General features: G+C 47.4%; 1 protein-coding gene across 1 annotated transcript; it reads left to right on the top strand.

Moving 5' to 3' along the window:
* The first annotated feature begins 10,468 nt into the window (after window positions 1–10,468).
* Window positions 10,469–16,583, top strand: MED10 (mediator complex subunit 10). The gene is made up of 4 exons (XM_037799391.1): window positions 10,469–10,696; window positions 11,690–11,773; window positions 13,502–13,604; window positions 15,898–16,583. The coding sequence occupies exons 1-4, from the start codon at window positions 10,575–10,577 to the stop codon at window positions 15,994–15,996; spliced, it is 408 nt and encodes a 135-aa protein (XP_037655319.1). The 5' UTR covers window positions 10,469–10,574; the 3' UTR covers window positions 15,997–16,583.
* Window positions 16,584–17,055: the final 472 nt, after the last annotated feature.

The raw sequence follows: 17,055 nt of genomic DNA, 5'->3' as shown, positions 1-17,055 counted from the left end.
ATCACTTCCTGGAGGACGAATGTGTTCAGACTACACGTTCCATGTTCTGAATTCCCCATACCCTCTCGGAGGGCCACAGACCCCCTTTCCCCTCCCTCCTTCCCCACCCAGAGCACTGGCATTATCGTAATAGATAGGGCCAAAGAAGAAAGCAAGATTTTTAAAATTGCATTTGGTAGTCAACTGGAAGATGCCAGAAGATTTTAGGTTGAGGAATGACATAATTAAGTGCATTTTTGAAAGAAGAAGCCAGTTCATGGGCAAAATATACAGGTTGGTTTTGAGCATGCTTGGGTGTAAGCGGAGGGACGGGAACCACGTTTGTTGAATGCCTTCCATGTTACAGGCGCTGTGCTGAGGTTTTTCTACTTTTGTATATGTGTCATCCTTATTTCCAGGGAGAGAAAACTGAGATCAAAGGGAATCCTATAATTGGCTCATGGTCAATTATAGCGCTGGGGCTACACCCTTTCCCAGCACCTTTTTAGACACAGGGACACAAGAAATACCAACCATTTGGACAATTTAGTGTCCACTGTGATCATGAGTCATTTGGTTTTGGGGAAGGTGTGATGGTTTTAGTGTCAAAGTTTGTCCCTTATGAATTAAGCAGAATCCATGCAGAATTTGTTTGTATTTTACAAGCACTTAACTTTTGGCTTAACAAGTTCAGTGAATTCAATTATCGTCATTGTAAAGGCAAAAGTTGTCTCATTTGTTTGTTGAGGCAATGTGCCAGTTTGAATGTATTATGTCCCCCAAAATGCCATTATCTTTGATGTATCTTGGGTGCGCAGACTTATCAGAGTTGAAACTTGTAATTCTTTGAGTGTTTCCATGGAGATGCGCCCCACCCAGCTGTGGGTGATGACTCTGATTGGATAATTTCCATGGAGGTGTTACCCCACCCATTTGGGGCCTAAATTAAATCACTGGAGCCATATAAATGAGCTGACAGACAGAAGGCACTCAGTGCAGCTGTGAGTGACATTTTGAAGAGGAGCTACAGCCAAGAGGGACACTTTGAAGAAAGCACAGGAGCTGCAGATGAGAGACAGTCTGAAGACACTTTGAAGACAGACTCTTACTCTGGAGAAGCTAAGAGAGGACAAACACCCCAAGAGCAACTAAGAGTGACATTTTTGAGGAAGTGCAGCCTAGATAGGAACATCCTGGGAGAAAGCCATTTGGAAACCAGAACTTTGGCGCAGAAACCAGCCACGTGCCTTCCCAGCTAACAGAGGTTTTCTGGACACCACTGGCCATCCTCCAGTGAAGGTACCTGATTGTTGATGTGTTACCTTGGACACTTTATGGCCTTAAGACTGTAACTGTGTAACCAAATAAACCCCCTTTTATAAAAGCCAATCCATCTCTGGTGTTTTGCATTCCAGCAGCATTAACAAACTAGAACAGGCAAGAATATGGGTCTTTGACAGCAGATGGACCCCTGGTCACATCTCACCCTACCTCAGTGGGGCACTCAGAAGTCTGAGCTTCAATTTCCTTATCAACAAAACAGGCAGCAATCATACCTACCCTGGGAGGTTATTTCAACAATTATAATTAATATATGTAAAATATCTAGCATGATGCTTGGCTCTGAGTGAGTTGTCAATAAATGGTTCCTATTATTATTTTTTGAGAGATCTTCATTCCTTTTGATCGCTGAATAATATTCCATTATATGTATATAGCAAATAATTTTTATCCATTCATCAGTTGATGGACACTTGGGTTGCTTCCATCTTTTGACAATTGTGAGAAATACTGTGATGAATATTGGTGTGCAGTGTCTCCTCGAGTCACTGCGTTCAGTTCTTCTTCTTATTATTATTACTACTACTGCTATACTATTTGTCTAATGTGGTGCCATGAGATTGTGCCTGTTGGATCTCTGACCACAGGGGTCGTAATTAGCCAAGGCCTGCACTCTGGAATCCAGTGCAGTGTTGGCACCGAGGCTGTGCTTCCCATGGACGGATCCCAGCCAACGACTGAATGAGACAGGGATGCCAAGACGTGTCCATTCCTGGGGGATGTGGGGCTCTGCCGATGGGGATTTGGGTTTGAGAACTCCTGGGTGGTCTTGTCAAACTTTCCTTAGAACTGTGCTGCAGTCTAAATCCAACCCTCCCTCTCCCCTCCCTTCCTTCGCTTGGGTCGGACCTCCATCTTGGTCTAATGTTTCTTCCAGTCTCTTCTGGTTCCCAATCTCCATTTCCTCTCACAGACATTTCCCCTAATGAATTTCTTGCATGTTTAATCCCTTCTTGGAATCTGCTTCTCAGAGAACCTGGTCTAACCCAACAACAGAGAAGCTGCTTTCTAGAAGCTTGAAGGGGTGAGCCTAGTTCTAGGATCCTGACATTGATAATCTATGTCCTTGTCCAAAATTGTGTAGACCTTGAACTGTCTCCCCTCAGCTCCCGTCTTCCGTACTGTAGAGCTTTAATGTATTTTTACCTAGTTTTCTATAAAAGCTGCCTCCTATTTGCTTACTCCAGATGCTCTTTGCTGGACAGATTCCCAGGTATGTGTCTTTCTTGACCAGAACCAGAAGAAAGTGTTCCAGGTTACGCTATGATTTTCGGCAAGGTAAGTTTCTGTTTTCTGTATTGCCACAATTAGAAGAGAATACTTGAGCATGATTCACTCCTTTTCTCAGTGTTTAAGAAAAAATTTGACTTCAGCTGAACATCAGTAACTTGTACACAGGGCTATGAGATAGCGGGGCTTAAGATATGCAGTGAAAGGACTAATGAATGGAAATTGGCATGAAGCCTAAAAGACACAGGCCCTAAAAGTTCACTTTTTGTGTCTGTGTGCATGTGGCTATAATTTGCTAAGAGTTAGATGTATCACCTTATTCCCATTTCTGTAATATTACCCTGTACTCTCTTTTGAATTTTTGATGCATTTTTAGTTAAAATTTTGTAGTGAAAGGCAACTACATACAACCATTTGCTGATTGGCTCCCAGGCTAACCTGCCGGCTGTACTAGTGTCATCTCATCTTTTGGTTTTTAAAATCTTGGTCATAGGTACATTACGCAGAATTCCAGGTAGAGGCACAGATGTTGCATATATAAAAGTAAAGAAAATAGAAGAGAATGAGAAAAACTTACTGCTTATGAATCCTTGCTAGTGTAAAAACATGATACAATTTATATTTGTTAGTGCAACAGACTTGTACCCTCGTTTATATGAGAACCCAATAGAATGAATGGGAAAGTTAGTTTATTTGCACATTCATGCATCAATATAGTACTTGGGTAATACAATGTCAGTATCCTTTACCAGCTAGAATTATTCCATCTCCTCAATTTTGTTTTTAGGGCAAAATCATTGACTTATATTTGGCCTTGTATAGTGCAAATTATGGTAGCTTCCTCTTGGGGTAATGCAGAATAAATGAGATAATCTATATAAAATGATCAATAAAATGTTAGATATTATCATCATATCATTATTAGGAATCATCACCATCATCATCACTATCATCATCATCATCATAATCATCAAGAACAGAGTTGCAAATCTTCCCTTCTGCTAGAACTGCCAACGTGCTGAAAAGTCACAAAATGAAAAGCAGAAACCAGCTGTCTCAATTGGTTGGTAGGATAACTGCATTTAAAAAACAAACAAACAAAAAAACAAACAAACAAACAAAAAACTTAAGTGGAATTTGGAATTAGAAGGAATGGCAAAAAAAAAAAAAAAAAATGTTCCAAATGACATCATTGAGCACCATGGGTACTGACGGAGCAATAATAATATGAATGAAAAAAAACCCCAACAACCTCCACATTCAAAGGTCAGGAAATACCAGAAGTTGGGAAATTTCCTAGTGGCAGATCGAGTTAACTTCAGAGGGAAAACAAGGCCAGGAAGTCTCCTCCAGAAAGTTCTGCAGGTTTTCAGCCCACAGTGGCCTGGCAGGTGGGCCTTCGGACTTGCTGGGATTTTCCAGCCTTTGTCTAATTTCATTTACATTTAAAGCCTGCATGTTTAAGTTTTAAAAGATTTTCTACAAACAAATGATCAGTATTCAGGATGCCAAATAAAGGTAAAGCTGTGACTACTTAGCCATTTCAGATGTGAAAGGGAGAATTTCAACTTAGGTTTAAAGGGGTTTGAAATGCTTTTAATTTCAGTAGAGAACGGTAGTCAATAGAGCAATAATTTTGGACCACTGGGAGATAAGTGATTTAGAAATGTTTTTTAAGTCCTGGGTACTCAGTGAACCTCAGTGACACCATTTGGGATGCTTTTAGAAGTCAGACCTCACATTTCTGTTCTCGCACTTAACCAATGTCAATAGGAGGACAGGGAATGGAGAAAGTTCATGGAAACGAAACTGGGAGCTATTGATTAAAGAGCACACAAGTGCACCAACTACATCGGAACCCGTCCCACACTTGCACTCCTTCTGACCTGGCTCTCCTGTGGTCGCCGTGCAGGGAACACATATTCCGGAACAGGAGAGGAAGAGGATGGTGATAAACACTAGGTGATCACAACCAGGCTGGGCAAAGCAGGCAGAGGGGAAGGGGCAGGGCAAAGCTTCTCCATGGGCCTTTTCCTTTGGCCAAAGTTGTTCTTAGATTATTCTCTCTCAGTTTCAGGAGGCAGCAGAAACAATTTGCTAAATTCTGGAAAAATCACCAGAGAGGCAGGGGATGTGATGGTCTCAGGAGAAACTGAGAAAAGGCCCATTTCTCTGAATACTTTGGAAAACAAGCAGGTGCCAAGCACTACCTCTCAGAAAAGGATAACATGCTGGGTGGAGCAGTGGTTACACCCGTAGGGTAACACCAGGCAACGTTTGGTTTGTTTCTGCTAATTCCTTTCTCTCCTTCCTCCGTGTCCTTCAAATAACCAACAAATGCTTATGGAGCTAGTTAGCAAATATTTGGGACTCGAGGGGCTATTTAAGATGACATTCCTGTCCTTAAAGTGCTTAAAATAGAGCTGGGAAGCTAAGGCATAAAATACCAGGGAAGTTAAACAGCAGTATGGGAGGCACATCAGGTTCACTGTTTTAAAAGGCAGTGGGGAGGATGTGACTAACAGCTACATGTTCCTTCATTGTCTCTCCACTGGCCAGTTCCTCCAGGGCATTGTTGAATTGTAGAAGTGACAATGAAGATTCTTTCCATGCTCACGACTTTAAGGAAATATTTCTCATTAAGTCTGAGGCCTTTCATTAGGTTTTAGAAGATATGCTTTGTCAGGTTCTTGATTTTCTTAGAGATTTCTGCTTTTTTAAAAAATCATGAACTAGGTTGAATTATATCAAATGCCTTTTTTTTTTTCCAAATCTACCTGAGATGTTTTTCTCCTTTAATGGATTGACTTATATTAATGAATGTTATGCTATTTATTCATTCATGCCCTAGGAAAAGCTCGATGGGTTAAAGTTGTTTTTTTTTTAATGTGATCTGGGACAAATTGTTTTCCAAAAATGCCTTCAGTGAGATCTCTCATCTCACATGTTCTTCTTACAGTGTGGCTGCTACTACTTCTCTTGACAGGTGGAGTTTATGTCTCCCCCACACACGTGGCATCTGAATGTGCTGTGACCTCAGCAGAAGTGACCCTGGCAGACTTCGGCGGCGGGGTCATAAGGGGCGCACAGCTTCCACCTGCTTCTCTCAAGATATGCGCTCTTGGAACCCAGCCACCACGAGGCATGGAGAGACCCACCCTGAGAGGAAGGAGCCTGCAGCCTGTATTCCCCCCGAGCTCCCGGCCGTCGCCAGGTCCAACATGCCAGCCATGCCCAGCCCTGGTCAGAGCCCCAGTGGATGCTGCATGGAGCAGAGCCAAGCTGCAACCCACACTGCAGGTTTGTGAGCAAAATAGAGGACTGGGGGTGCTTTAAGCCACTGAGTTGGGGGAGGTTTGTTAAGTAGTGATAGATAATTGACACATGATAATTGGTTCAACTTGCTGATATTTTACTTAGGACTTTTGAATCTGCTTTGAGAATGAAGACTGTCTTATATTTTCCTTATCTTTGTACTGTCCTTTTTGACTGGATTTCATATCAAAGTTATGCTGTCTTTTCAAAGATCTGCCTTGTGTTTCTTATCTGGTCTCTGAAAATGTCTGAGTAAATTAGAAATTATTTGTTCTTTAAGGTTTGATTTAAAAAAATGAAAGTATAGAAAGCTGTGGGGGCTTGAGATCTTTTCCCTCCCTTTGTAAAGAGAATTTTTTCTACAGTGTTAGTTTATTAAAAGTTAGGATCTATGCAAATTTCCTATTTTTCTTAGGGTAATTTTTGGTAACATCTTAGGAAATTTTCCAAATCCTTCAAGCTCTCGGAATTATGAGCGTAAAATTTCTACCATAACTAAATTAGGTCCCCTCATTCATTATTAGTAATATCTCCCCTTCCCCACTTCCCTCTACTACTTTTTGAATAGAAACCCTAGATTATTTTCAGGCTCTTTCCCCTATAACTCTCCCTTTAGAAGCTAAGCAGAAGTTTGAGTGCTTGCCATTTAGTTCCAAATATTTTACAATTTCCATTATTATTTCCCCTTTAACAAGAGTGACCTTATAATTTATCAACCAATGTGGGGTGCCTTTGTCTGTGAAATGGGGCACATAATGTGCTATTAAAAAGTGTGTGTTTTGGTTTTTGAGTATGTGTGTGTGTACGTAAGAGGCAAATAACTTCATTTCCACTGTAATTGTATTGAGATCAGAAAATCTGTTCCAGCAATTCAAACTCCCAAATTATGGGATTTTCTCATGAATAATATTTTAAGGGTTAATTTTTATTCTTTTGTCAAAGTAGGCAGCTTAGACATTTTGGACTTTCAGCAGGTCACCATAGTAGGCATTTCAAAGTAGTTTTTTTTTTTTTTTTCCAGAAATATTTGGATTAAGGACCAGTAATTACAGAATATGTCAAGATTCATTCCGTCACTATTAGGTAATATAATTCCAGTTTTTAAATAAGGTGAAAATATTACATTGATCATAAAGAAACTGGCATATAATATGGATATGTAGCTCACAGTAACGATGATTTGTTCCTGGAAAATGAAATAATTTTCTTTTTGTTTTGTTTTCAAAAGAAAAAAAAAAAGAAAAGAAAATCTGGTCTATGTGATAATCTTTGGAGTTTGTTGAGACTTACTTTGTGATCTAGTGCATGGCTAAATTTTTGTAAATACCCCGTAAGTGTTTGGAAATAATGTGTTCTTCAGTGCTCATTATTTCTCTCAGATAAACAAATTAACCATATAGTTCAACTCTTCAGTATCCTTAATATTTGTTTGGTCCACCTGATTTATTGTTTTTTTGATAGAAGTAGTCGAAATCTCCTGCTACTATTATGGATTGTTAATTTCTTTTCGTAACTTGTCAATTTTTGTAATAGCTATCAGAAGACTATGTTGTTAGTTACATATAGGTTCATATTAGCATATCTTCTTGGTGGATTATTCCTGTATTATTTAAAACATTTTAAAGTTCTATTAATTTTATCTGAATTCTATTATACCTAGTATCTGGTATTAATATTGCTCTAATAACTTTCCTTCTGCTTGCCTAACCCCCCTTTCCTTTTTCCCTTTCCCTTCTTTACTAGTTTGGAAATTATATATTCTAGTAAAAGGATACCTTTAAATTTAAAAAAATAAATACTTAACAGAGTCTGAATTCCAACAAAATCCATCTCTATCTTTCCTCTGAGAAGGCTATGATCCCAAATCCTTTCCCCACAACCACCATCCATATTTTTTTGTCTAATATTTTATTTCTACCATGTTTTAAAATCTCCCTGAAGTTAACTGCCGTTAATTCCAAGGTGGGCGTGGTTATTTTATCCATCATATCTGTGTATTCAGAGTGGGAAGAGAGGCGGCCCGTGTGAGCTCAGGCTGCTACACTGACTGGGTCCACTGAGGAAGTAAGTTTGAGAAATCACTTGGACTGTTCCTGTTTCTGTTTTCAGTCATGGTTGGAAGGGGCTTTGGAGGTCATCTGGAAAAGGACCTCCCTCATTTTGCCTGGGAAATGAAAAGTCTGGACAATGAATAGAAGGGTATTCAGTAGAAGAAGAAATCTCTGTGGCTTGCAGAATCAAAACAGGCTTCTGGGGGAGATAACGCAAAGTTTCATAAGCATAAGAGTGATTTGATGGGAACCGCATTTTAGAAAGAGAAATGAACAGCAGCTTACTAAAAGCGTTGGTAAATAGGAGCGGTTACTCCTTGGAGGCAGGGAGCCTCACAGGGGGCTGTTTTCTTCGGGTCGGTGGCCTGATCTGGACGGTGGCAGGAGTCAGGGAAGGAGGCGCCCAATGGGACACTGGCAGAGGCAAGGGCTGGAGGACGTGGTGGCTGATTGCACACAAGGGAAGAAGGGGGTCCACGCTGACCCCCACTGAGGGGCAGGGAGATGCCTCTCCGGGTTCTTCACGCAAACTTGAAGATTTTCACCCAAGTGGGTGTCGTTTGCAGATGCTGCGTTTTACGGAGTCTTCAACTCCTCCCGGCACAGACGCAGCTCTGGGGGAAGTGGCAGTGGCAGAGGTTTTACTGCCGGGTGAAGCCCGTCGGGTCGGGGCGGAGGCGCGCCCGCCAGGGGCGGCGGGGTCCGGGTGCGGGGGACGGGGAAGCGGCGCCCGCGGCGTCTGTACTCGTGCGCACACGGCCACGCCGGGGGGCGCGATCTCCAGTGACTTTTCCCCTTTCTTCATTGTGTTTTTTCTGACGGTTTTAATTATTTACGAGTACTTGTAATTTGCATATTCAGAAAAAAACGCATAGTCATTCTTCACGGTGGAGGGAAACCCACGGTCTTCCCTTCCCGGCGTTGCTCGTCCAGCCTCAGGTCCGAGACCAGAAGCGAGGCCCAGAGGTCGGGAACCGGCCCAGGCGCAGGGCCTGTTTGCAGAGCGGGTCGTGCAGGCCGTGGCCGCTCGCTCTAGGCTGCCCTGCGGGCGCCTGGGGGTCAGGACCAAAACCCGAGGGTCGGATCACCCCCGCCGCGAGGGGCGCTAGGGGGGTGGGGCCGAGAGCAGGTGTACGCCCAGCCCCGCCCCACCTCACCATGCAGCCCCGCCCCTGCCCAGGCCCCCGCCCCACCATGCAGCCCCGCCCCTGACCCGGCTCTGTCCCACCATGCTGACCTGCCCCTGTCCCAGGCCCCGCCCCACCATGCTGACCTGCCCCAGACCCCGCCCACCTCACCACACAGCCACGCCCCCTGCCCACGCCCCTCCCCTCCCCTGGCCCCACCTACCTTGCAGCCCCGCCCCTGCCCCAGGCCCCGCCCCACCACGTTGAACTGCCCCCAGGCCCCGCTCCACCTCACATGCAGACCCCACCCCACCATGCAGCCCCGCCCCTGCCCCAGGCCCCGCCCCACCACGCAGCCCCGCCCCTCCCCAGGCCCCGCCCCACAATGATGAACTGCCCCAGGCCCCGTCCCACCTCACATGCAGCCCCGCCCTGCCCTAGACCCCGCCCACCATGCTGACCCCACCCCACCATGCAGCCCCGCCCCTGCCCCAGGCCCAGCCCCACCATGCAGCTCCGTCTCTGCCCCAGGCCCCGCCCCCATGCTGACCTGCCCCAGGCCCCGCCCCACCATGCTGACCCCGCCCCTGCTCCAGGCCCAACATGCTGGCCCCGCCCCTTCCCCAGGCCCCACCCCAGCATGCAGCCTTACCCCTGTCCCAGGCCCCGCCCCACAATGATGAACTGCCCCAGGCCCCGTCCCACCTCACATGCAGCCCCGCCCTGCCCTAGACCCCGCCCACCATGCTGACCCCACCCCACCATGCAGCCCCGCCCCTGCCCCAGGCCCAGCCCCACCATGCAGCTCCGTCTCTGCCCCAGGCCCCGCCCCCATGCTGACCTGCCCCAGGTCCCGCCCCCATGCTGATCTGCCCCAGGCCCCGCCCCACCATGCTGACCCCGCCCCTGCTCCAGGCCCAACATGCTGGCCCCGCCCCTTCCCCAGGCCCCACCCCAGCATGCAGCCTTACCCCTGTCCCAGGCCCCGCCCCACCATACTGACCTGCCCCTGCCCCAGGCTCTATCCACTAAGCAGACTCCGGCGCACCAATGGAGACCCCACCCCTGTCCTAGACCCGTTCCACCCTTCTGACCCCGCCCCTGCCTTACCCTGCCCCACCATGCCGACCCCGCCCATGCCTTGCTCCGTCCCACCATGCTGACCCCGACCCAGCCCTAGCTCCACCACGCAGACCCGCCCCTGCCCCAAGCCCCACCCACCATGCTGACCTCGCCCCAGCTCCGCCCTGTCCCAGCATGCTGACCTCGCCCCTTCCGCAGGTCCCGCCCCTCCATGCTGACCCCACCCCTTCCCCAGACCCTGGCTTCACTTCACCGACTCTCTTCTGTCCGCCTCCGCCTCCAGGCCCCGCCCCCGGCTGGCCCGTTCCTCTGTGCGCCGAGGCCCCGCCCCCGACGGAGGAAACGGAAGTAGCGCCGGCCCGGGCGGAAGCAGGAAGCGGGTGCGAGGCCACGCCCGTGGCGGTGCTGTTTGTGGCGCGGCGGAGGCGGGGGTGGCCGGGCTGCGGCGATGGCGGAGAAGTTTGACCACCTGGAGGAGCACCTGGAGAAGTTCGTGGAGAACATTCGGCAGCTCGGCATCATCGTCAGCGACTTCCAGCCCAGCAGCCAGGCCGGGCTCAACCAGAAGCTGTGAGTGGCGGCCCGGGCGGCCGGGCGCTCCCCCGGGTCCGGGCAGGTCCGCTCGCGGGGGCCGGGTCCGGGAGCCCCGCCGCAGGCCTACACCTCCTTCCCTCCGGGTCTGGGCCCCGAGTCCGCCCTTCGAGGTCCCCCCACTCCCGAGTGTGCTCGGAGGGCCGGGTTCGGGGCTGCCGCCCGTTGCTGCCCCGCCTCCTTTTCATTTTGTCTCTTTGGACCTTCTCTTGAGGACTCGTTTGGAGACCTAACCTCGGCCAGGCGTACAGCTAACGTTTCTAGAGCCTGGTCAGAGGGAGCGATGCTTGATATTCTCAGCCTCCTTGCACTCTGGGGCGATTCCATCCCAGCGTTCCTTCCTTGAACCGCTCTGGGGAATTCAGTCCCTGTCCCCAGAGCCAGGCTTAGACCGTGGGATTGAGAAAAGGCAGATGCACACACAGTGCTTTGGAGAGGGGCTCGCAACTTGACAGGAGAATACAGACCTACAAATAATTGCACCCCGGGAACTTCAGTACTGCAGCTGGGTCACACACCCCCTACGCTGGGATCAGCCAGGAGCCTCAGCCACCCGGGTGATCTGGGAAGGCACTGAAGCAGAGCTGAAATTAAACCAGGCATGGAGGGCTCTGTTTACCCCAGACCTGAACATGGGTTCTTGCAGCTGCACTCCACAGTTCACTGAACCACACACAGAATCACCTCTGTGTTTTTGAGAGAGAGTTGATGTTTTTTATCATATTCCTGAAGGGTTGGTACCCTCCTCCCCACCTCTAATATTGGCAGTTTCTAGTTGGGAAGAAAAATCAACAAATATTTGAGGGTATTCTATAATTCCAAAGGAGGATTCTAAGGAAAGAAGCCACGTGTAACCCTGCGGGTGTGAGGCGCTTGTGTGGATGGACGGGTGGCCGGGTGGCCAGGTGGCTCCGGGGTGCCTGTGCTGTCATCTGAATTAACCATCTGCCCCCACTTTTGCCTTTTGCCCAGGAATTTTATTGTTACTGGCTTACAAGATATTGATAAATGCAGACAGCAGCTGCATGATATTACTGTACCTTTAGAAGTTTTTGAGTAAGTATCTGATGTTCTTCTTGGGTGTCATTCTCACTGGGTTGTGGTGTAATGACCCCTTCAGCCACAGGTGTTTAAGGGCCTGCGATGTGGTAGGCATAGCCTTGGTGCTGGAGATACCTCAGGGAAGAAAAGAGGCAGAATCCCTGCCCTTGGGGAGCTTACATTCTAATGGGGTTTAAAAATCTCAAAAACAAAGCAAAACTACCTAGTTTAGTATTTTTCCAAAAAAATGTTACATGTAAATTAAATACGTGAAAAGCACCGTAGGCTTGCAAGTCCTCTTTACGCAGAAGAACAGCTACATGGCTTCCTTTTTTTCCTTTAGAGGTAAAAGACATGTCTTAAGTGGGCTATATTATAAATTAAAAACAAAAACAAAAAAAACTACCGCCAGAAACAGCCTGGAAAGTAGTCTGGTCTGAGGTGTCTCAAACTGTCCATGGAGTGCTAGTTCTGGGAGATGATAATGTCTGCTCTGCTGAGAAAAACATGTTCTTAGGGCAGGTAATCTTGGGAAAGCTGGCCGCTGTGTCCCATGGGGGAGTCACGTGCACCAATGGAAGTTCTGGCCAGAGAATGCCCTCAGGACATGAACTGTTGGGTTTGTTTGACTGAGGGTCCAGCACACAGACTTCCCAGGTGAAAGGACAGATAAGTAACAGTAGTAGGTTGTTTAGCCAGTTGGCGGAGAGCACGGACTAAAAACCCCAGCACTTCCTTCCTTGACCAGAGCTGTTTTCCTGTGGCCACGCACCTCTTGGCTCAGGTGCTGGCTTGGAACGGCTGGAGCCTTCTCTTGCTTTCTGCAGTACAACCGCTAATGTGAATCACTAGAATTCCTTGAACATACTTATTTTTCTGCCACATTGTAAAAAAGAAAAAGAAAAAGAACTGGATTTCGTGCAGTGGTGATGTTTTTTGTTTCTTTTAATGAATAATTCACGTGAGCTGAGTGGGCACGGAAGTCTTCCAGGGCACAGAAACCGGGTGACCTACCCCTGGTAACGGGCAGATATGCTCAGTGCTATCTGTGTACTGAAGGCATTTTGGGGAGGAGTTGAAAATGCCAAAGAACAGTTTAGAAGCAGTTGGAGAGAGTCTCTATTACATCAAAGTCACTTACATGTGTTTAATGGAGTGATTTTTCAAGCCCCTTACTTTTTTTAAGCAGTGGAGTAGTCTAAGTAATCTGGTAGCAGCCAGGGGCCGGGGGCTGTTCTGGTTTAAACCACACCCCCTTCCCAACTACAGATGCTCCTCCGCAAAAGGTTTGGACCAGGGGTGGGGCTGTGTCCTTGTGGGCTCTCCGTAATTACCCAGGCCAGGGCCTCTGGATCACATTTCATTTCCTTTTTTGTCAAGGAAAGCTGCTTTAACTTAAAGACTTGTTCTGAGGATCAAAAAAGTAATAGCCATGAAAGCGTTGTTGCAAATGTTAGGCCAGTTTGGGGCGGGATGGCTTGTGCTGGCTGCTTGGGTTTTACGTGATCATTACTGGATTTCATGAGTTACCTGTGTTATTGGAAGGATACGAGATTGCATTCTCTGTGCTCGTGTAATGGAGGGAATCTGAACACACGGGCTCGCTGGTCATGTTTCCTCTAGGCAGGGCCATACAATGTAGCTCCTCTGTATAGAGCTAATTTTTGTTTGCCATATTTTCCAGGAAACTTGACAGTAGGTATCACCCAGGAGAATATTAACTGAGATATTTCATGTTTCCAGATACATAGATCAAGGCCGAAACCCCCAGCTCTACACCAAAGAGTGTCTGGAGAGGGCTCTAGCGAAGAATGAACAAGTTAAGGGCAAGATTGACACGATGAAGGTGAGGCTGGAGCCGGCCGTCAGGCCACACGGAGAAAAGACACAAGGCAGAGTCTGGTTAATGGAGTTTGTCACTCTTCTCCATAAGTGGTAGAGCATCGACTACTTCATAACATCCCACTCTGGGATTTCTAAATTGTGTAATTGGTAATAAATAAAGTTAAATATTCGTGAGCTATATGGTAGCATAAAGGAGGTAATTGAGTGTTAACCTTACTGTTTAGAAAATCCAGGTTAGTTTTTATGATCATTAGTTGTCAATGGTTAACTGAGGTAGTTTTAATTTGTTTTTTAGGACTTTAGTATCTCAAGGTCACACTCTATATTAATGCTCTGCTTCTGACTGTTGCAGACTTTCACTGTGATTATGGTTCTCTGGTTTAGAGGATTCTTGAATATTTTGTTCTTTCACTTGTGATTGTCTCCAGCTTTTGACCCCCACATGCCTTTGAACTGTCTCAGTTCCAAACTCAGTTTGTTTTTCTTTGCTTTGATGAGATTTAGAAACTGTCCCTCTTGAACATGACACGACAGCTGTTCTTGTTTGGGCTGCCCCAAGCCTGGCTCGTCTTGGTGATTCTCTTCCTTTCGTTGGGAGACGTCTCCCCGTGATGGCTTCCTGTTGCTGTTGGGTTGGTGCCAGCCCCTCCCGCAGCCTGCAGCATGGACCCCTGCCCATCCCTGCCCGCCCCTGCCCCTTCCTCGTTCTGGTCCTGCCACAGCGGCCTGGCTCTGCTTTCTGGAATATGCCAGAGTACCTCTCCTCATGTTTTCCTGGGCTGCCTCCTCTGCCTGGCATGCTTCCTTCTTCTCTCTGCATGCCTGACTTCTCTTCTCTAGGCCTCGGCTTACTTCACTTCCTCAGAGAGGCCTTTGAGACCACCCTCGTCTGCGCTGCCTTCCTTGAGAATGCTGACCAGGATTTGCCTTTTTATTTCTTTTTCTCCGTTTGCTCTTTGTCCTCCGCCAGCAGGCTAAGCCCTGGGATTACAGTGACACGTCTTTCTAGTGCTGGGCTGGCCCGGATGTGCCCCGTGACGTGTGTGGGGGACAGAGACAGTCACTGACTCGGCTCTGTGGGGTGGGGGGACAGGTGGGGCAAGGCATGGTCCCCCAGGGCCCTCTAGGGGCTTTCACACGTGAAGATGGAGAGTGTGCCCTGGAAAGGTGGTTTCACGGGACTGTTAGCGTGGCACCCACAGCCCGGGGTGGTTGAGTGCAGCGTCATGTTCGGGACCAAGGCTACCGCTGCGTGTTGTGACGTTACTCCACTTTTTATCAACAGCAAGGGGTGGTTGTCTTTACTGTTCTGCTTGGTAACGATGAAGGAGTTGCACTGTCAAGCAGAAATCCTCTCTCTCTCTGTTGTGTGATTGCTGGTACTTGAGCCTTATGGTTTCCAGCTCCGCCACACTCCTGTTAGAAGCTTGTGCTTCGGACAGGGCAGGAGATTGCCCCGTGGCCCTAATGCTCAGTCACTGTTGGGTCCATCTGCATTTGGCTTCTGTGGCTACTCGGCAGCATTTCGTACGTCTGAGTTCTGTTGAAGTCTCAAGTAGCCGCTCTGTGACCTTCATTTGCCCAGTGGGTCATGCTTTTAAACTTCCAAAAATTGTATTTTAAGTAATTATTGTAGTGTTGAAATGCACATCTCCTTGGAAAATTTATTGTTAAATGGTGCAAGTATATTTTTATGTTTATATTCATAGTGCTTCTTTTTAGTGTAGCTTTTAAGAAAAAAGGTTTTGAGATGCCAGTTGATATTTAACTGCATTTAAGATTGGACTAAAACAGATGTTAGGTTAGGAGGTAGGATCAAGACGTCATGGCATTTGGAGTAGATGGGTTTCTGGGTGCTCTGAAAGCTTTTCATCCTGCTGTTTGCACACAGTGAGCTTGATGTGGACGAAGTTAGTAACTGCTTAATTAAATATTATTCCAAGATTCCTGTTATGTGTGCTCTCTGCAAAAATCACTTCCACCTGTGTTGGCTGGCTTCCTCCAAGAGGCGCTTTATTTTATTAGAAGCAGGAGGAAGGAGGTTATGTTTGAATGTGTGTTCCTCTTTCATGTGGTCCTTCCCACACATTTAAAAGTTGCAGAGACTCACTTGTGACCAGGTCTCGGAAGGGGCACGAGGAGCACGGGGAGTGCGGCTTCAGGGAGGGGGCGCTGCAGTGTCCGTGCTCCCTGACGGCCCAGGGGTGTGTGAGAGCCCTGTGGGGGTGCGTGGGGTCTTTAATACAGGTGATGGGGTGCGCGGATATTTTGACAGTGCGTGTTTTTCTTCATAGAAATTTAAGAACCTGTTGATTCAAGAACTTTCGAAAGTTTTTCCAGAAGACATGGCTAAGTACCGAAGCATCCGCGGGGAGGACCACCCCCCGTCCTGACTGGCTGCCGCCCGCCACCGAGAGGCCTGCCTCGCCCTTCTCTGAATTGCTGGGAGTGTTGCCAGGTGTGGGCCCCAGCGGAGACCCCCTGTGCTTCCTTGCCAAGGGGACCTGCCCTCGCGCCACTCCCCTTGTCACGGTTGGGCGGGACCGGGGAGGCCCTGGAGGCGGCCTGCGCCCGGCGGTGCTGCTCTGCCCCGAGGAGCGTAGACTCCGTCATCACCCGCAGACACCCGGCGACTGCGCCTCTGGATGCGATTCATGCGGTTGCTCTCCGGGGGAAACTAGGGCACAGGAAATAGTTTAGGAAATATTAGCTATGACTGGTAAATTAAAAAGTTTAAGAAGTTTTATCTGATATTTTTCTTTTCACATACTCTTTCTGTTCCATTTTATTACGGCATCAAAGAAAGCCGAAACAAAAAAAGGAAAAGTTTTAAAAACGAAGATAAATTGGTTTCATGTGGGAAGTGCTTAAATTGTTTTTGTATTTTACATTCCAAGTATAGTGCATACCCACTGCATTAATGTAACTATGTTTTCCTGAATTTCAGTTAGCACATGTGTGTAATAAATTCTTTAAATATTCACACTTATTTCATGTAATTATTTTTATAACATTTTTATAGTGTGGTACAGTGGATCTTGTAAACAGTTATTATTCTCCCAAAGTGTTACTAATATTCATCAGAAAATTTGTTCTCCAGGCACTTAGGCAGGAAAAGCTAAAAAATACAGAATTCTGACTTCTTCTGCAGCCTGTTTTTTAGAGAGGCTAACACACTGCAGAACGCAGCTTTATTGACACTGTTGGAAAACCCCCTTGGGTCAGTAGACTTCAGACTTCAGTGTGCCAACCCTTCCCCTGGGGAGTTTGTTAACCTGCAGATTACGGTTCAGCGGGCCTGGGGGCGGGCTTGAGACCCGGATTTCTCATGGACCCCAGGCAGCACTGTTGCTGCCCAGCTGTGGTCCACACCGAGTGCCCGGCTCTGGCTGTGGCTTGGGGACAGCTGGCTCTGGCTGTGGTGCAGCTTCTCGAGCTTGGACCATGGACAC

This window comes from Choloepus didactylus, chromosome 11, assembly GCF_015220235.1.
Source record: "Choloepus didactylus isolate mChoDid1 chromosome 11, mChoDid1.pri, whole genome shotgun sequence".
NCBI classification, from domain to species: domain Eukaryota; kingdom Metazoa; phylum Chordata; class Mammalia; order Pilosa; family Megalonychidae; genus Choloepus; species Choloepus didactylus.
This window is presented reverse-complemented; position numbering and strand designations above follow the sequence as displayed.

Excerpts from the sequence above, each read along its gene's own strand:
- MED10 (XM_037799391.1), top strand. The coding sequence starts at position 10,575 with ATGGCGGAGAAGTTTGACCACCTGGAGGAGCACCTGGAGAAGTTCGTG. Across the intron at positions 10,697-11,689 it reads GCCGGGCTCAACCAGAAGCT|GAATTTTATTGTTACTGGCT; the intron begins GTGAGTGGCGGC and ends CCTTTTGCCCAG. Across the intron at positions 11,774-13,501 it reads GTACCTTTAGAAGTTTTTGA|ATACATAGATCAAGGCCGAA; the intron begins GTAAGTATCTGA and ends TCATGTTTCCAG.